General features: G+C 32.1%; 1 protein-coding gene across 1 annotated transcript in view; it reads right to left on the bottom strand.

The window, feature by feature from the left end:
• Positions 1-2,239, bottom strand: part of LOC149412440 (uncharacterized) — a 30,833-nt gene extending 28,594 nt beyond the window's left edge. The window contains exon 1 of the mRNA XM_089645713.1: positions 2,116-2,239. Coding sequence (XP_089501839.1) covers positions 2,116-2,239 — 124 coding nt within the window. The remainder of the gene's footprint in view (positions 1-2,115) is intronic.
• Between the last annotated feature and the right edge of the window lie 19,949 nt (positions 2,240-22,188).

Here is a 22,188-nt window from a genome sequence, read left to right as displayed (position 1 = left end):
ATATTGAGAATGTTGACAAAAGGAATCATCATATCGGTGGCACGCATTACAGTAAATTAGTCATCTCCCTTGTCATCAGTATACATCTCAAATTCAAAATCACGTTACAAGAAATAGCATGAGACTTTTCACTTAGCGTCCATTAACCTAATTTACTGACCATAAGAATGCAAATACTAAGTGATATCCTGCCTCAGTGACATAGTAACTGTGTGATCTCGGTCATAATGTTGTGGACGTTTCAATGTAATCTTATTGTTAGCACTTATTATGCACTTGCTCAAGATGCCGCGATATCAAATACCTAGATATGTAAGATCACGAAAACATGCAGTTTACCACATTTTTAAGAGATTATATATTTTATCAATTAATTTTCAAATCAAGAGACAAAGAAAATCAAATACACTTATCGTCATCTACTTACACGAATAAATTTGGAATTAATTCCTTACATTAAATCGCACATAAGCAATACAACGCTTTACCTAATAACCGAAAACTTCAAGCAACGAACCAAAAAACATTGGCATTAGCTCTTAAAAGCTATTTTCTCACCAGTTTTATTAATGAAGAACACATTCTTTCTTTGGAACCCCAAAATAACTTCTGTATTTTTTTCTTTTAATGTACTTCTTAAATATTTTCCATTTAACTGTGTTATGTCTGTTTGTTCTAAATTCTATGTACACTGTTTTATTTATTTAATTAATGTTAATTAATATTGTCTCTCCCGAAATGAGTATTTTTGAAACTCACTGGGAATAATATATTAAAAAAGTATTGTTATTATTTTGTAATGTATAACTAAATAAATGATTTATATATGGCAGCAAAATATGTGAATTAATTGAATATATCACGAGTAATTCTTAAATTGATATGTAGTGAGATCGTTAAATATAACTAAATCTCAGTAGCAGTGGCGGCTCGTGACTTTTGTGTGTACTAGATTGATAATATTGCAAAAATGGCATTATTGATGTTGCTGTAGCCGAAAACGATTTTTTTTTTCGAAAATTCGATTATTTGTATGAAGATTTTCAGGAAATTTCAGTTTGAAATCTTCATACAAAAAATCGATTTTTTAAAAAGAAAAACTATTATCTTCTTCTTCAATGATTAAATGAACCTTTCGGTAGAAAATTATTACAAATCAAAATAATCCTTGCGAAGATAACTTTTGTTATTGATAAGTAGTATCAACAAAGTTTAATATTGTTTTAGTGCAATGCTTTTAACGTAACCCATTTTTAGCTGTTAACTTATAACCACTGTGAGGAAAAACCCTAAAAGTGCGAATTTAATCAATTTGAAAAAAAAACTGATGTCGCCAAATTTCACGCGAAGTAAGTTTAAGTTAAGCTTACTTGGAACAGACAGACACACCGACAACGTACTTATATCGATTAATCTCCGCAGCGCTTATAACAAATGAGGAACACATTTTTTACTTTGTTAAGGAACCACAATAGAATTTTTTCACTTTGTTAAGGAACAATAATAGAACATTTTTTACTTTGTTAAGGAACAACAATAGAACATTTTTCAATGTATTCACAACAAGTCACTTATAATGTAAGTATCTGTATTACACATTATCATTTAGCCAATATTACAATAGAACGTCGCAAAACAAGGGTAGCATTAAAAGGGACAATTAAAACGCTTAAGGTGCTGCCACTCTAACCTCTCTTTCAGTTACATGACTATATTAAGAGAGAGAGGGAGAGGTTTCAACGGAGCTTTTTCGGAGTTTCAGCGGTTTCTCTGAAATATTAACCGCGAATATTACAGAACAGTGACAAAACAGAAAACGAAAAAATAGTGGGTTAGGTTAAGTTAGGTTCACTGTTTTGTTTTGACATAAATAAATGGTGACCGGATAAATCATCACAATTATAATTCATCACATCTTAAAAAAGTTATATAAAGTTATGGAAAGTTATGAAATAAAAACTTTATTAACTGGGTTAAGTAGGTTAGGTTAGGTTAGGTGAAAAAAAATCTTTTTTTTCGTCGTTTCTAATGACTTTATATCACTTTTTAAAAGTGGGTTGAATTGTCACTGTGTTGAGTTATCATGGAACCAAATAAGTATATAGCAAAACTCACATTTAGGATTTCTGCTGTGGCCCTCCACTGCGCTTAGCTCGTCTTCTGAGTCTATTTCTTCTGAGGCGCCAATGCTGCTCAGCGCGCAGACCAGCAAGAAAATCTTTACTTTAAAACACCGCATGTTTGGAAACTGAACTACACTTTACTGTGCATCGTCTCGTCCCAGTTCCCCTTTTATGCTCTTGTTTAGGTGGTCTAACGGGATGGCCGTCGAGAAAGACAGATGTGGTAATGTGTTAAATGTTCGATTTACAATAATGACACTAAATGTTATATCCTACGCTCGTCGCGGCCGCTATTTGCTCGGGGTGCTAACTTGTTGTTGTTAACAGACGAGACGATACCCTAAAATAACGTCGGAATCTGGACTAGTAATGTGTAATTTCTATCACCTAAGAAATTCTTTAAAAAAGTACTATAGGATTCATACGTCTTATACTCATTTATAAATGTGGAAATTCTAACTATACAATTGTAAATGTTCTCCAAAATGCCCTGGAAAGAATCTCAGACTTGTGATGTCCCGAAAGAAACCATTCATCTATTCTGAATGCAAATACTAATGTTATCCAAATTGACCCTGGTAATAAATTACATCTTTGCGATTCTTTCAAGGATAAAGAAACCATCGTGTCACTTCGAATGCAATCAACTATGTTCCCAAAATTTGTTTTGACAGCATCGCTATTCCATTTCTGAAACGGGAATCCTTCCCAGTTGGACAGACAAAGGTTCATTTTGTTATGTATTGTTTGTAATTTATATATATATAAAATAAATAAATAAATAAATCTTAACGACTTAAGTGAAAAGCCATGCACAGCCAAATGCGACGCGCGGCCCTGGTGTATTGGACAGACCCACGGTATTTGCCGTAGCAAATCTCTAAAATAAAGTGGCAATCTTAACGACACAAATGATGAAGTCGTGTAAAAACAATTTTCGGCTTGCGGCACATCGTAACGGACGGACCTATGGTCGCATTTGCCATAACAGGCTTAGAAAATGGAGCTTTCCGAGGTTTATTTTAATTATTTTTGACGAACGCATTATCAAAATCGATGATGTTTCTAGAGAGATCCCTCGTCAAGTTACTAATTTATCGTCTAGAAAAATCTAGTAAATCTGGTGCTTACCGCTAATTTTATAGTGTTGGAAAATGGTTTTGAAATTTTCAAACTGTTTTACAAAAAAAATTAATGTCAAGGTTCTGTTTTTATTAATCTCAAATATTATCTTGCATCCGTAGGGATACCTATAAGAGTAAATATTTTATAGTTACGAATTCGGAATTCAGAATTAATTGAAGTGTGAGCCTCGAGCAAGCCCCCGTTATTAGAGTCTTGTGTCGCCTTAAGTAGCGCCTGGAAGTTATGCCACAAGTCGGTTAAATAAGATGTTACCGTATTGGACCAGGTCATCGAGTACACGGAAAAATAATGACCTACTTAATGATTGAACTACCTAGAAAACCTACCAAATATGAATGATTTCATACAAAATAAAAGATAATAATTATTATTCTTAGTCCTGTTTTGATCGACCACTTTGCATTTCGTCTGTCTGTAAACTTGATGGGTGTTCCCTGTCTGGTCAATCTTGTCGATATGTTAGCCGTGTTTGATAGTACCTTGTTTACAACACCTTTGGGAATGTGGAGAATAATCAACGTTACGCTAAGTCTTAGTAATTTGCATCAATAAATATCCTAATTCAGGTTGTACAAAGGGCGTATATAAAAAGGGAGAATAGTACTAAATTTCACAATATTATTTGCACCATCTCTTTACCAATTTGATATATGGGAAATAATAAGTTGTAATTAGTAGAAGTCCCAAAAATCTTTCTAAATATTTTTCAACACACATTTCACCGTTGCCCTTCTCCATAGGATCGAACACACCCATGTGAATGCTATAGCTACTCGCTTGAGTTGTACTATCGTACAATTTGTATTTATGTATCTACCAAAATATCATAAAAAACCTATTTTTACATACGATTATTTGCTAAGTTACATACTACTGAAGGAGAATTTTTCCTACATTTGACCCACATTTTATTTTTGGTAATTCGCACATATGTTTTTTTAAACAAACCGTCATACATATATGTTAGTATTGCCAGAAATTCGCCACGGGCAGGTACTTAGGTACCAGCTTCTGTTCAGTTTCACAGGCCATTCCGGCATTTAAAAAAATATATGATAAATTCAGAAAAGCTGCTTGAGATAAATAACATGTTGATGTATTTGAGTATAGAGCAAAATTTAGAGTAAAATACTTTGATTACCTCCATCTAATTTTTTATATTCTTTTATCATTTTTAGAACATTACAAAAATTGTCTTTTCCTTGACCCAAATTGGAGGGCTTCTTTGATGAAGGAGTGCGTAGTTAAGTTTTAGCACGAAATTCATGTTTTAATATTTGTTCAACTAGTTCCATGTTATCGTGCTATGTTATGCTGTGATACGAGTACTATTACCTGTTTGGAGTGACACCCTAACGTCATTTTCGCAAACTGATCTACTCATATTTATCTTTATTGATATGTTATTTAATTTTCTACAAATTCCATTACGATACCACACGACTGATACGACAGTCCATTCCCTACAAAGGGTGCAGTCTATTTAATCCCCCCCTTCATATATAAAAATAAAGAATTAGTATTAAAAAATGTGTGTGTTCAAATTTTCTGAAAAAATACTTGCAAGTTACTACTTAACATATAACCATTAACATATATAACCATTTAACATATATTGGTGTAATAATAGATCAACATTAAACATGAACTGCACAAATTAATTTAGTAAAATGATAATTAAATAAAAAATTAATTAAATATATTCTTTCTAACTCACCAGGAATTTCATCTGAAATGTAAGTCTCCGGAGTGGTAGATATTTTCAATACAAAAAAAATATAACTAGAATTTTTTCTGAATCCCTTGTCGCACGAGAACACTTTTGCTTCAAACAGTTAACTTATTTTATGAAAATTAATCCCAAAAGCTTTATTGCCTATTTTCGAAGATTTAGTTCAAGTTTAGTGATTACCTATGCATGTATTCTTATTGGAAATTGAAAATAGACGTTACCCTTGGCTTTACCCATCGATTTATATATTAGGCATGACCAATTACCACTGCCTAGAGACACGTAGAGGTATTGCTTTGCTTAAATATTTTTTTCAACTAATAAACGGTCACTTATCTAATAATGAGATACTGGTCCAATTAATTTTTTTTGTACCAGAGTCTCACTCTCGAGGACGTCATCACAATCTTCTATATAGTAGAGCAAGCCGCACTAATTTATTTATAAACTCACCTGTGGGGAGAGCTACGTGCTTTTTGAATGCGGTAGATAAAAAAAATAGATTTTTTGTTTGTGTCCTATAGCGCATTTGCGAGATTTTTGGCATTGCATATACACTGCATAAATGGTACAATTATAACGTCTTAGGCTATATTACCTGTAATTGTTATAAATAAATGTACAAATTATATAAATAAATAAAAGAACTTTCACATAACTTGAAAATTAACTTTGAAATTTGAAGAATTGTTCAAATTCTCTTTCAAGTGTTTTATTGTCCCCCCGTACGTTTTTCCGTACCTATTATAGTAGGTACCTACCTACCTTATTTTTAAATATTTTCGTAAAATAATCATGGATTAATGGGACGATTTGGGGTCCTATATCCAAGGTACATATTTGTTAGGATGTCTGACGCTCTGATCCAGATGGTCCGCGCCGATTGGTCGACGGGGCGTGTGATGGGGGAGGGGGAGGTGGTGGGAGGATTTTCCCAGATTTTCTCTGCTTTGCCTTGAGTATACACAAGTCATCAAAAACAGCTGGACGAGATAGAGAGAGAGAGAGAGAGAGATAGGTAGAACATCTCATTTTACCCTACTCGCTTTCGTAATATTATGTTTCCATAATACAAAAAAATTGTAAAAGCATTAATATGAAGGAACAACTTTTTCGTTTTAACTTATGTAATATATCATTGAAGAAGAAGATAATATTAATAAATCTAAACGAAACAGAAGAACAAGACACAGAAAAATAAAAAAAAATATAACGGTCTCAACTAGGAATCGCACCCCCAGGATCTCTTGTCTTACCGGGACATTTAATAAATAGGTCACAATAGAAAAATTAAAAAAGTGGTTTCTACATATTTATTCATTCACAAAAAATTTTGTCCTGGTTTTATTTTATTTATTTATTACATTACATAAGATACACGTATATATCAAAAATGACAAGATAATAATCTTGCAACAACTGTATAAGTATATTAAAAATAAGTACAACTGTTATGAATTGTTGTAGGTCGATATTAGTTCCTGGCTAGGCAGATTGCCCGTTCTAAGGAACCAAATGCTGTTAAAATTGCTAAAAATTTATTCTGTAAAATTAAAGTGTTGTTGTTTTTTTTATCAAAATTGAATATTTATTAAGTTTTTACTAAATGAGCCATTAATAGGTAACCATGTAAAATTTTAAGTGACATTATTTAATAGTTTTTCAGACTCCACCCTCCCCAAGCCAATCAACCATTTAGTTATTATTGTACCGATGAAGAACGTTTTGCATGTTTTCATATTTAATTCTTGGGGGGATTTTATTATATAATTTCGGTCCCAGATATGTATATGACTTTTGATACTTTGCCGTATTTCTCCCTAGAACCACGAGATCCTTTTGGGTGTGACTTCATGTGATATATTTATGATCAATTTTATCAAGATTTTTCTAGATTTTTGTGTACGTGAATAATAACCCTTTTTTGTAATTTTGACGTACATCAAGTACGTTAAATTTTATGTAGGTAATGATGGCTAAAGCACCTACAGGGGTTACGCAAAATGGTTATATAACATAAAAAATTAACGTTGAAATTTGATGAATTGTTCAAATTTTATGAAACAACCCAGCGTAAGATTCGGATTTTCTTTAAATATAAGTCTGTTTTTCAAAAATTGGAATTGTATGTTTGAGAAGTTGGTGACAGCCGTCTTACTTGGCTTACTTATTGGCTTAATCTATCAGTTGTAGCCAGTTTGAACCGTTTCAGATCTTTTTTGAAATAATAATAATTAAGTAAAATAATATAAAGATAACAAATTTTTACTACGTAATCAGTCAATTCCAATTAAATAAAACTAATAAGTTATTACTTACTTAATCCCTTATTGATGACATTTTCATCAATTCAGTACTTACAAAAATTCTGCTATGAGTAGAAAAGTCACACGTAAATAAATTGGTGAAATCGAAAATGGCACGTTTCAAATATTTCTGTAAAGATTTAAAACGTGCCATTTTCGATTTGACACCAAAACAGCATGTTCTATTAATTCTTGATTCGGCGGTGTTGACGTCACGCCGGGAGAAATTGGTGACAGCCATCTTACCAGACAGTGGCTTAATCTATCAGTTGTAGCCAGTTTGAACCGTTTCAGATCTTTTTTAAAATAATAGTAATTAAGTAAAATAATATTAAGATAACATATTTTTATTACGTAATCAGTCAATTCCAATTAAATAAAACAAATTAGTTATTACTTACTTAATCCCTTATTGAAGACATTTTCATCAATTTAGTACTTACGAAAAGTCTGCTGTGAGTAGAAAAGTCACAGGTAAATAAATTGGTTACTATGGGTTGTTTTAAGTTGGTATAGATCTCATTAGGTCATCAATTTATTTCATTTTTTTATTAACCCATTTTTACGTTGAACTGTGACGCCCGGGCCCCACCCTCAGTCGTTCCTTGGATAGGGGTCACCTACGCCCGATGACAACAACCTCGGCAACAGACGCTGCGTGCAGCGCTTGCGTGGCATCGATCCGCGTTCGCCCCCGCTACCCCCCTGATTCGTGCACAACCGCCAGACAATCGACTGGGGTGGCCGACCATCCACCCACCCGCTCACTGCACAATATCTCTGTAAGAACACCCGCATACCCCATTGCACTTGGCAAACCCCCTGGCCGCCTGGCGTACTGCAGCCAGTATCTCTAATCCATTTCGTGACAGTCTACAACTAACGAAAATTATCTCAATGGTTCTGTCCAGCCAAAGCCCGCACAACGCACTGTGCCGCTTCTAATTACCAAAAGGTATTCCTGCGGATGACATTAATTATGAATGTCTATTACAAACATTGCGACTCTTGTCGTTAAAATATGAATGATTAGTTAGATGATGACGAATAAATATGATTTAATTTGGTTATTTAAAATAAAAAAGTAACTGGTTTGACTCCCCTGAACTAGTCTCGCTGATAAATTATCATGTACTTAGTAGACCAACTCGATTAACGTAACATTATTACCACTAATTTTTTATTTTAGTTTATTTAGGAAACATACAGTTTTACAAAAAAAAATAATTGAACATAAAATATAGAACATGATTTAAACCAGTTAAGTTCCATTTGTAATATTTATAAAAGCTAGAAATTAATTAAAAGTAATAAAGTACATAGTGTGTGTGAAAAATGATTAAAAAGATCATAGTAAACAATACAGAAGTAATATTTTTAACTTAGGTACCTACATAGTAAGGTTAATTTGATTTTAAACGATTTAAGGGTACAGTGGAAAATGTCAATAACGCTTAAGGCATTATAAGATTTGCAGATACGCCCGAGCAAGGAGTTTTGTGCGTATTTCGATTTGAAATGTTGTATATAAAATAAGGTATTTGATCTGGTATTGCGTTCAGGACAATGAAATGCAATCCTTTCTAACAGGGCTGGGGAGTCAATAAGGGAGTTCACAATTTTGTACAGAAACAGTACGTCAAATTTTTTTCTTCGTTTGTAAAGAGTAATAGGATTACATTGATGATTTTCAAAACGATACGACAGGTGTTTCAGGAATTTTGTTTGAATATTTTCAATTCAGTTAATATAAGTTTGGTATTGTGGATTCCAAATGACAGATGCAAATTCGAGATGAGATCTTACGTATGCCATATAAAGAAGTTCAAGTGTAAAAGGTTTATTGAATGGTTTTGTGACTCGTAGAATGAAGCCCATTTGTTTGTAGGCTTTTTCTAAAATGTTTTCAATAAGAACAAATTTCTTTAATATATCGCCTGCACAGATTAAGAAATGAATACTTTGATATCAATGATGAAGGAAGTCTAATATCATAGAAAATATAAAAAATAGTACTTTGATAATCATTTATGTTTGGCATAGTTGGCAAATAATATATTTTTTTTAAAGAAAGACAAACATTCCCGGGTTACGAATAACCTGACAATATTTGAAAATCTCCTACTACCACCACAGTAAGAGGAAAATGTTGCTTGTGTTGTGATGGAGGACTTAGCCAGTCGAGGAATTGAACACACTACGCTTGAGTGGGACCCAAACGCGATGTCAACTCGACCACCGACCGGTCAAATTCTACAGTCATTAGTCATTATTAACAATATTTTATTTTTCTTACCTTTTATACTAGATTTTTATAATTTATTCCTTATAATTAACTTGACTTTATATTTAACTTAACACTTTACACCGTAAATTTTATGCTGTATACTTTATACCTTGAACTTGTGTAATGAATTTTCGTCTTAAGTCCCGTGAGTCGAATTAAAGATGTCAATGTCAAAGTCGAGTTAAAGATGTCATTTATATTAAATTAATGTGGAAATCGGTAGATAAAGAATTAGGTTTAGAGTTGTTTTGCAAAGAGGGAGATTAAAGGTAAACGATTGTCTGCTATTGCGATTTGGAACATGAAATGATAAGCGTTGAAGAATATCACGATTCACAAAGAATGTTATTTGCGATTTTAAATAATAATATTATTGAATCCGCTGTATTTCTTCGGCAGTGTTGTTAATGTGAAAGAACTTTGTTGAATCATCATTGATAATACAAGATGGAAAAAAGCGGAGGTCAAAGTAGTTTAAAAATCTTTTAAAAACAATGCATAGCCTGGATTCCACACCTGAGATTCACAATCCAAAATACTGCATCATATGAAAAATACTGCGTTTTAATAATAATAATTATTATTATTATTATCCTGTAATATTAAAAAATCTGTTGGCACAACCAAGGTTTGAAAATAATTCACCAAAGTTTGGTAATTAAACATAACTTGATTGACTGCCGTAATACAGTACCATATTATAAATACGAACCAAATTCATTTATAGAAAATGAATTTTATAAGATATATGATGATAAAACTATACTAACAGACTGAATGATTAGTCATAATAAACCGAAAATAGTTTTACATGACAAAATTTAAAAAATAACTTATATCATTGATGCCGCTATTCCAAATTCATGTAATATTCAAAAATTTGTTTCTGAAAAAATAAGAAAATATACAGATTTAGGAAATGAAAGAATTTGGCATTCTCAGACTATAAAAATATTACCATTTGTTATTTGGGCTACTGGCTTTATACCTAGATCTCTCATTAATAATGTAGGCGTATTAGATCTGTCAAAGAATTCATATATAAAAATGCAAAAATCAGTCATTTTAAATACCTGTAGGATAATGAAAGATTTTTTAAATATTTATGTTGAGGGATCAGTAGGATTTATAGGCCCTGTTAGGAGTTCTACCGAGCCGAACCCTCTGATATGAAAATATCTGGAGTCGGTGAATTATTTTCCCATTTGATCTCTGGTGAGTTGACGTGTTGTTCTTGTATTGTTTTGTATTTATTTTGCTTATATAATGCACTTGCATAATGTTGATCGACTAGATGATCATTTGTGGAAAAGTGTGTGGAAGGGTTTAGTTTTTTCTATGGGGAAGATTTAACCCGGACATAAAATCGGAAAAGACAAAAAATTTATTCCAGAATGTATCCAGGGGTAGTGCAATGCAATACATTCCATATTTGAAATAAAATTGCATATTGCATTGCACTACCCCTGCACACATTCTAAGGGGTAGTGCAATGCAATACATTCCATATTTGAAATAATATACATAATAAGTAATCAAAATAATAATAAGGTAGGTAATAACATAGGTGATTCCGACAGGCACAAAAAAGCGGAGTTTAAGTGAAAAAATTAAAATATAAACACAAAAATACGTGTGAACAGCCGTTTATGGGGATATTTGCAGATCTTCCTTCTCTAGAGGGCCATCAGAGGGGACTCCATCCAGGCAACCATGGCAGTGATGATTTTATTACTTGATTGGCGTAGTCTGCGCCATAAGCTTTCCATGTGATGGCGGAGAAGTGCTCTGAAAGAGTGTACTCGTCCCCCCAGGAACATTTCCGTGGCGCTGCAGTATCTCGGTAGGCGGAATAGTTGGCGATAAGCATTATTGTAAGCGACTTTTAGCCTATACCATTAGGATGCAGTGTAATCCACCCACAGTTTTGACGTGTACAACGAAATGCAAAATGCGTTGAAAAGTATATTTTTCACGTTTGTACTGCAATAGTGAAAACGCCTTGACAGCATATCTGCTCTAACGGATATCGCTCTTCTTTGCCTTTCCATGATGTTTTGAAAGTGCTAAGGCACGGATGAAGAAACCAATTCTTTTCACTTTTTTATTTCTGGTAAAACGGACGATAAAAAATTTAGAGACGTTTATTTCCAGACAGTGGGCTTTGCAATACATATTCAAACGTTGCAAATAATGGCCTATAGTTTTTAACATTTTTTTTTACCATTCTTGAAGATGGGAGTTTTCCTTCCCAGAATTTTCTTTTTCCGAAAAATAAAGACTCTCCCCACATTATCTCCAAAGATGACATATGCATTGAGGGTAATTTGCTTCCTCGGGGCCTCCTGTGGTAAGCTAATATAAAAAGTTACTGTGTACCACATTGTTACCATTTTATTCGACTCCGTATCTGATTCTAGAGCAGAGAAAATGCGTTAAATTTTCCCCGGGCGTCCCCGACTCCTATCATTCAAACCACTCTCTAAAAACCTCACACTAATAAGAATAAAATTTGAAATTTTCAGCGTTGGTGAATTCTAGTGAACCAGAAAAATTGATATTTTAAGACTTAAAAAATATTTTAAGATGAAAAGATTATTCTAAAGAATTGAAAAAGTTTACTTTTAATAAGTTTTGTTTCACTTGATACTACCACGTCTTCCTCGTGCTTCCCCGACTACAACCATTCTATACTGTATGCCACATGTGACTATGTGACTGTATCGACTTTTATTCATCTCCGCGTCTCATTCCAATGCAGAGATACTGCATTAAGTCTTCTTCGGGCTTCTCGACTTCAAAAATGACAATGCATTCTATCAACTTTTAGTGGCTATTACGCACCACACGTGGACATACACGCATTTCTCTGAAATTGGATGACATTATAGCAGATTATATACAAAATAAATGCCTGTCCTCCAAATCGGGATTTGGCTCATGTGTCAACGCGGTTAAACCGAAATATATTTATATATATAAAATGAATAATATGTATGCATATGCATATAATGTATACAACATATATGCATACATATTTTACGGTATCTTCGGTACTATCTTCCTCCATGAGAACTGCCTCATAAGTGCTGTGAACTTTTAAAATGTCATTAAAAAAGTATGTATATATACATGTAATATTTATATACATATTTTTTTGAAGACATTTTAAAAGTTCACAGCAGTTATGAGTCAGTCGTCATGGAGGTAGATTCAATCCTCAGCCAAACCAAAAAAATAAGAATCTTTAAATATATGTATTAATAAAAACAGATGTATTATATTTAAAACGGGATAATTTTTTACCATGATTTGTACAGGTAAAATAAACATAAATATATATATTGTGTCGATGTACATAATGTATTGAAGTTATTGCATTATTATAATCTACGAGTGTGTACGAATACCGTGATACGGTAATCGTACGGAGTCTTCTATGGTGGTCAAGAAGACACAAATAAATTGTACATTATGAGTTTAAAAAAAACAGTTGAATAAATCAATAAAAATATAAATTCATAATACATCAAAAGTATTCGAATTGGAGGTTGACTACTCGCGGTTCATTAATTTCTTGGTGAAGTTAATACATTCTTTAAGCACGTGGAAGTTAACCTAGCAATTGGAAAGCCAGGAATTCGAGTGTTATTTGTCTGACCTCGGGTCCTGCTAATATTAATATTTCTCTTGGTCTTTGGATGCATAAAGAGTTTCATTGTGTACAGGTTAGAAGTTATAACTAACAAAGCGTCGCGCGTCGTAGCCAAAACATATAACATTGTTTCCCCTGCAAAATGATTACCAATGTACTACAGGGTGTTTGGTGACACAAAAATATTATAAATTTTGATTTCATCAATTATTTTTTATTTTTCTTCAATTTGTACATGTGCAGTATGTACGAGAACCAAATAAAACCGATAAATAAGAATTTTTTCCTTATGACTTAACGTCTAAAACGACAATAAATAAACAAATAAAAGCAATGAAATTTGTAATAAAATTATATTAATAAACAAAAATCCTTCTTGTCAAGTAGATTTGTAGCTTATTCTGGTAGAAATTGGAGGTGTCATATTAACACTCTGTTATACTAAAATAAAGTGGCCATCCGCGTCTGTCTGTGTGTGCGCTTAGTACTTCTAAACCACGCAACTGATTTTGATAGGGTTTTCACTATCATTTAGAGAATTTCTCCCAAAAGGCTTAAACATATAATACATGCATATTATATTTATAGAAAGTAGAGAAAAATGGAGCAACGCGGGGAACACGTCAGCTGGTGGATAAAAAGACGGGATATAACATCAATTAAGTTCAATACAGAATTATACAAAACAACTACAAAAACTCACTCTATGGTCACAAATTCAATTCATAACAGAATTATATAAACATTATTGTTGACTCAACTAAATGCTTATCCCTTTAGCACATGTTCCTGAATTCCTCCAACAAACTACCTGTCCCTGTCTGACAGTGTGGAGTACCCACATTCAGTGACGTTGCAATAATTTATTTATTCATTACCAGTCTGTTAAAAAAACCGCGAGTCTATTACGGAAGGTTCCTTGTGCCTTTCAAGTCCATAATATTAATCGAAAAGACAAATGGTAAGTCAGAATCCTTTCCAATTCTAACTGTTAGCCACGGCTACCCCAATAGTTCCACAATAAAACCATACACTGATTCGCATACAATATTACGATTCCAATCACCATTATTTTGTCCTTTATCCCGAATACGGGAAGGATAGGTTATTCCACACGTCCCAAAAAATATTTAATAAATACGCACATATCAAAAAATATCAAAATTTATAAAAATAGTAATATATATTTGAAACATAACAAAATAATAATTATGTATCACGTCAATCGCTGCTATTCTCTAATGATAGAACTACTCATGTGCTGTGTGCTCAGACAATGTAGTTATTGTCTCGGGATCTAATAATGGGGGTTTGCTCTAGGCTCACATTTTAATTCATTCTGACAAATTCGTTATCATAATTTCATTTTTCAGATCCATATCCACGGATGTAATTTATTTATATTTAATATTAGTAAAAACAATACCTTACCAAAATATTTCACGTAAAACGGTTTAAAAATTAGCGGTAAGCATCAGATTTTATTTATCTAGACGATGAATTAGTAACTCCCGGAGGTATTCGTTTAGAAACATCTGAGATTTTAGTAATACACTTATCAGAATAATATAAAATAAACCCTGCGGAGTGATCAATTTCATGGTCCTGCTAAGGCAAATTCGAACGTAATTAAATATTTTTTAACTTCTTCACTTAACTTATTAGTATTGTGTCGTCGTAACCCTTAACCCTTGGAATGTCGTAGTCCCGCGACCTAGCACTCCTTAGTGAGCCAGAGATTAAATGCCGGCCATACGCCGGCTGACACCATTTTTATTTATTATAAAATAATACAACATTTCAAGTTATAATATTGTGCAAAATATATTTTTTTCCTAATTATTCTACTACTCCGCAAGGTGAGCTCCAAGAGATCGTGTTTATGGGAAGGATAAGTAGGTATATACAAAAATAAAATAATGCTTAAAAGGCGTAAACAATATTCAAAGTTAAATGATGATGACCGGTCGGTGGCCGAGTTGACATCGCGTTTGGGTCCCACCCAGGCGTAGTGTGTTCAATTCCTTGGCTGGCTAAGTCCTCCATCACAACACAAGCAACATTTTCAGCTTACTGTGGTGGTAGTAGGAGATTTTCAAATATTGTCAGGTTATTCGTAACCCGGGAATGTTTGTCTTTCTTTAAAAAAATAAATAAAAATAAAAAAATAACATACAACATAAATACTCGAAAAATACACACATTGGAAGACAGGCGTAACATAAACGACTTAACTTTTTTATTCAAAATTCTAAACTCTTAATTCTACTGTTGCGAACTTCTGCAACTCATAAACTTACCTACAATAACAACACGACAAAATACACTATTCCACTGCAACACACATAAGCGCAATTACATTGCGAACTCCCCAATACAACGGTTTCACACTATGGGAAACCAATACTTAGGCGATGTCGATATATTTAATGTTAACTTTGCGAATTTTGTGGATTACGTAAAAGATTTATTTCAACACTATTCCTAAATTGTTTCATGAATATTTCAACATTAAAAATTTTGTATACATCCCTGGTTCGTAGTCAAGTCGAATATAACTCCTCGATCTGGTCCCCCCACTACAAATTACATTCAGATTCAATCGAAAAAATTCAACATAAATTCCTAAGACACATTAATTTTAAACTCGGTATTCCCATTGAAAATATAAATTATAATTACTAGATGAAAAATCTAAATTTATTAAAACTCTCAGATCGAAGAATAATATCCGACTTAATATTTATGTTCAAAATTGTAAATGGTAGTATAGACAGTCCTGATTTAATTAACCTCATTGAATTTCATATACCCACGAGAGCTACTCGTTCTAAAATTTTGTTTAAATGCAACAATATCAGGACTGAGTATTCCAAACACTCGCTTGTACCTAGGTTGCATGAAGTTAGTAATAGATACGCAGATGTGGCAGATCTATTTAACTGCACGCAAGGTAGGTACAAGAGGGTTATGCTATCAAATCTTTTCAATCAATATTAATTTTTTTTTTTTTTTTTTTTTTCGAAGGAAGCAAATACTTTGGGGTGTGACATATTGAATGAAAAAAACATACACTTAGTAAGACACCACTTTATTTTTGAATTAATAACAATAGCCAACCGGGTTTCCGGGTTTTTCGAAGGAAGCAAATACTTTGGGGTGTGACATATTGAATGAAAAAAACATACACTTAGTAAGACACCACTTTATTTTTGAATTAATAACAATAGCCAACCGGGTTACCGGGTCCACATTTTCTATTTGCATCTCTTTCTATCTGTTTTGTATCTCTTTCACTCATTGTTTTCATTTACCTATATTTATATGTGCCTGTATCTAATTTGCTTTAGTTGATATGTAGTCCTGATGAAGCTTGGGACAAGCGAAACCCGGTTGGCTATTGTTATTAATTCAAAAATAAAGTGGTGTCTTACTAAGTGTATGTTTTTTTCATTCAATATTAATTTAATCTAATTCTACCTTATTTGCACTATAGAAACTTATGTACTTGTATCTCTTGTTTACTTACTTACTTACTTACTCTCTAATGTCATTTCACAATCAAATGCCACATATATTTGTAATTCTTTTTTAAAAATATTTCTACGATTTTAACTGTGACATGTTATCATTGTTTATGGTATATTTATATCGTTGATATTAAATAAATAAATGGAAGTTGTATTTTTGTACACCAGTCAAATCGTATTATTTTTTAATTTATTTTCTTGTTCTATTTATTTTTGTTTCTTGCATATATTTTTTAATGTAATTTTATTTTATTATTTCTTTCTCATGTTTTCAAAATTGTCTGTCATCAAAATTGTACCACCTACATGTAAAAGCCCTCTGGGCGTTAAATAAATAAATAAACATACAAACATAATTAATTATTTTTTTAATGATAAACCTATGTTTATAAGAAAATGTTTTTTATGCATAGCACAAAGGATAACAAATTATTATAAGCAATAATTAGTCGCTTGAAATATCCATACAAATTGAGGAGATATTTTCAATTTGTATGGATATTGCAAATGGTAGTGTAGACAGCATTGATTTAATTAACCTCACTGAATTTCATGTCCCCATTGGAGCTACTCGTTCCAAAACCCTGTTTAATTGTAACAATTTCATGACTGAGCATTTCAAAGACTAGCTTGTACCTAGATTACATGAAATTAGTAATAGGTACGCAGATGTAGCGGATCTGTTTAACTGCACAGAAGCTAGGTACAAAAAGGCTTTACTATCATATCTTCTAAATCATTACTTAAATTATATAGTCTACTCATGCTTGTTGATAATATTTTGTATGTACTCGTATCTCCTTCTAGTATTAATTTTATACTTTCTGTGGTCATTTTATGATCAAATGCCATAGTTAATTGTTATTCTGTGACATGAATTATGGTGTATGTTATATTTATACCGTTGATATTCAATAAATAGATATTACAAGAGATTGCATATAATAATTTGTTAACATAATTCCATTAACACAATTTAAGAGAATTAATAATACAACAATATTAAAAGTTTTTTTAAATGCCAGATAGTTTAAATTAAGTAAACGTATATTAAGGGTACAATATATCATTATCCAATCTCAGCGAGTTAATATGCATTTTGAATTTGGGGTGATTATTATTATTTAATTCATGAAATATATTTTTTTTAATTTTACATAATGCGTTTATTTTATACAATTCTGTGATTGCTGAATCATTAAATTCCCTAAATATCTCTTAAGTTGTGATTTCATATGGTTTCCTGGCGTTATATTTATTAATTATTCTTTAAATTGTTATTAAGGTCTATAAGGTAGCTTTAAAGGCGCCCCACCCAGTAATGCAATACTGCAATATGGACTGTATACAGTATTACATAAAAGATAATTTTGTTTGTTTTCTTGTTTAAATATCAAGGAACCGATGTTATTAATTGAAAATCAATCTAAAATAGACAAATAGTCTAGTAAGGTATTATACGAGGGATTTTTAAACGTCAGGACAGTGTTTGTCAGAATTACCTACATGAATAGTGCATTGAATATAGCAATGCAAATACTATTTAAAATGTGTATTTAGTATCCTCGCGTAACAACTTCATGTTGATTAAAGTGAGGAACTTTATCAGAAATCATCTTGTAAATTAGCCCGCCAAAAACATTTGACATTTTAAAAGATCTCGATCTCCCGACGACGTATGAGCATAGATATTCACCAATCACGCAGAAATTAAATCCAGTACTTTCCTTTAACGAAACCATAGACAATAGTGAAGTATTTCTAATATCTTGGCTTCCGACCAATATACAGACCACATTCCAACCAAGCCGAGCTTTAAATCAACCGATATTCCGGACACTATCGGTACAAAATTGTCGGCTCACTACGGGTATTACTAGGCATAGTTATCAATGTGAAAATAAATTTAAGAATTGGCAATTTAAAAAAAATATCGTTAAATTGACTAATAACACTTTTTCTAGTTTCTAAAATTTAAAAGTAATATATTTTGTAAACCCATTGTATTGCTACGTAATTTTTTTAACTATTTGCTAAGATCAAAAGAATGATTTGTTTTCAAAATGTTGGCAAATACAGAATAATAATTATTATTAAAACACCTTACGTGCTCCTGAACTCTTATATTAAAATTTCTAGATGTCTTACCTATATAAGAAAGGTACAATCCTTACAATTGAATTTATAGAGAACGATTTAATATCGGCATTATCTTGTTATATATACATATATTTAAAAAAATTGTTATTAGTATAAAAAGCTTGTAGGTTGTCTTTGGGATATTTTTATTATTAAATGTGAAGCATGATAATTTAAAAATACTATTTTTCTCCAATTCTTATAATTATTATTATATTAATTATTTATTTACAAAATTCTAATAATTATAGATAATAACTTTTAAAATGAGGACGTTAGACGTTAGTGTTAGACTTATTTTGGGTTATATGTATTTATTTCACTTTGTTCGCCTTTTGGTGAATGATATTCACTCTTATCAAACAGGAGATTCTTCAATTTTTTTATTTTTTTATTTTACGTTGTCATTACTTACTTCGTGTGTTTTAATTTTCTTTTATAATTATTATTTCATTTTTTCTCTGTACATGTAATATGTGTTTATGTTTATGGAGAGGTCAAAAGGTCTTCCTCAACCAGACTCTCCCAATACAGCCACGCTGTTTGTGGGCAGACGCATCTGTCGCTAAGATATTTCACATATTATGTACAAATAAAGTCACGTGTACAGTTAATACAATGCAGTTAATACAGTTAATACATTTCATATAATTATAATTACTATTTACTATAATCATGTATTTCAATATATATGTATGTGTAGGTAATATAGACACATGGCAATCAGACCCGTTAACTAAAATATGTAAACATATATGTATTCAGTAAGAAGAAAAACAAGTAAGATTTTTAGTGTGACATTCTCTAAAATACTTTTTGATGGAGTTCAACAATTGAATTTTGTTCCTAATGCTTCTGATTTCTATTGGTAGGTTATTGAAAAAGAATTTTCCTTGGTGAGTATAATGGTGTTGTGCAAAAGAAGTGTTTAATTTGGGGCACACAAATACATGTTTAAGTCTAGTACGATTTTCAGTTATGAATGCGTATTTATCTTTTTCTTTTATAATTTGTATAATTGAATTTTTGATAAATAAGTTTTTAAATGTTGGAACTTTGAATTCTTCGAATATGCTGTCAGTTGGGAAGTCTGGAGGTTTTTTTAGTATAATTTTTATTATTAGTTTTTGAACAATTTCTATGGGGGTCAGATTAGTTTTGTAAGCTGCTCCCCAACTGATAATGGCATACTGAAGAATAGACTGTACTAATGCGTAGTATATTGAGTATAGGTTTTTCGTTGATAAAAAGTTTCGTATCCGTAAGAATATATGAATTAACTTCCTAACTATTTTTATTGTATGGTCGATGTGATCTTTCCATTTTAGGTTTTTATCTATGATTATTCCAAGATATGTAATTTTATCCGCTATTTTCAGAAGTGAACATTTTTGTTGGCAGTGATTAGTATCGTGTTGTGCGAGAGAATGATTATGTAAGAATATTTGAAGATTTGGAGGTACAATGTTAGTGTTAATTTCGAAAGGAATGACATATGTTTTATCACTATTTAACGACAAGAGGTTATTGTCAAACCATATTTTTAGATTATTTATGTCTTCTGTAGCTTTTAGAAATATCCAATAAATGATTCCCGGTGTGGCGGTACCCATACCCGCCTCCCAAAATTGTAATTGATGTATGGAGCAGTGAAGATACTGCGAATTACATACCAGAGCAAATAAAAATGCAAAATTACTAATCTATAGTATCTATTCAAAAACCATAATAATTAAATAAATATTTCATGTAATATGACTGATATTTCACTGTCCTACCAGTCCTGCTAGGTTAAACACTTGAATAAATAAATAAAATAATTACTTGAACAAAGAAAGTTGGTTCCACCGAGAATTTCATATTTAGCTGTGATATTTTTAATTATATACATCTAAAAAAAGTTTTCGTACTTGCCTTTATAACAATTTTCTACGAACCAAAATGGTAATTTTTTATGTGTTGTTTTATATAATCCACCATTGAATTTCGTCTTTGCATTTGCATTTGTGCTTCCATTTATGCGAAAACCATAGACACCAAGACAGTGATTTAAAAAGATGACCCATACATGAAATTAATGAAGGAGTATTCTTTGCAATATGAAAACCCCTTCCCTATCGTCTTGATACTACGCGAGGCTGTAGAGGGCGCAAGGCAGCCGAGGAACCGTGGAAAGCGCCTACCTCCTCTCATTCACTTTCGGAACCCGCTGCAGGTCGCCTGCGCATCTTGCCGCGCATTACCTTGTGAAAATCCGCCATTGTAATTATAGTTAAGAAAGTTTATTTAAAGTTTTTCAAGTGTTCTGTCGGGAATTGTTTTTAGTAAAATAATATATTCTGTGAATTTGTGCCACGCATAAAGATGAGACCAACGATTGCTGTGATGGCTGCAAATTTATTTTTCCGATGGCATCGGAACATCATACGAACTAAGAAATTGCTGTTGGTGAGTCTTTTTGCATATTGTTTTACTGTCGTAAAATTTGTACAATTAAAATCATTTTTAGTCGAATCCATCCCCATGGGTGGAGAGATTCTTGGCTGATTCTGATGGTTTTCCGGCAGCGTCGCGACCGCTTTTTTACGACGCCATTTTGTTTCGTAAACCATTTTTTTTCAAAGTAATTGCAATTTTTCGGCATTATTAATATCTTTAATCAATTGCGCCCCATGTAAAATGTAAAAATCATGTAAAAACCCCTCAGAGAGTTGAAAATAAATACATTACAAAACGCGCGCTTGCATAAAATGTTTCTGCGCATTCTATTACGCATGTAACGCGCCCGGAAATGGTACATACAGCGCTGGTCGGCAGGTTGCGGGACTTCCCACTTTCCCTCCTAGAATGTTCTAGATTCTAGAAATACGTTAGCCATTCAGGTGAGTCCTCTCAGAAAAAAAAATATTGATATAATTCATGTTTAATCAAATTAGACAAATAAATCTTTAATATTTAAATGCGTTGATATTAAATGACGTCCGATTTATTTTTCGATTTCCTAAAGAAAATTCTAGAACAGTAGAAATCTGTCTTGCGTTATAGCCTATATTTATTAGAAACTGTAAAATTGTTCAAAATTTTATATTTTCACTGGAATTAAATAACTTTAATTAATTGCACAAATTCCAGTAAATAGTAAAAAAAAATCACATAAAAGCCCATCAGAACGTCGTTAATTAATAAATACATAAATATTTTAAAACGTGAGCTAGAATAAAATGTTGCTGCGCAATTCGATTGCGCATGTAACGCGTCCGGAAACGGAGC

This window comes from Hesperophylax consimilis, chromosome 23, assembly GCF_061612785.1.
Source record: "Hesperophylax consimilis isolate HC1 chromosome 23, BYU_Hcon_1.0, whole genome shotgun sequence".
NCBI lineage: Eukaryota > Metazoa > Arthropoda > Insecta > Trichoptera > Limnephilidae > Hesperophylax > Hesperophylax consimilis.
The sequence above is the reverse complement of the archived record's forward strand: the minus strand, read 5'-3'. Positions and strand labels throughout refer to the sequence as shown.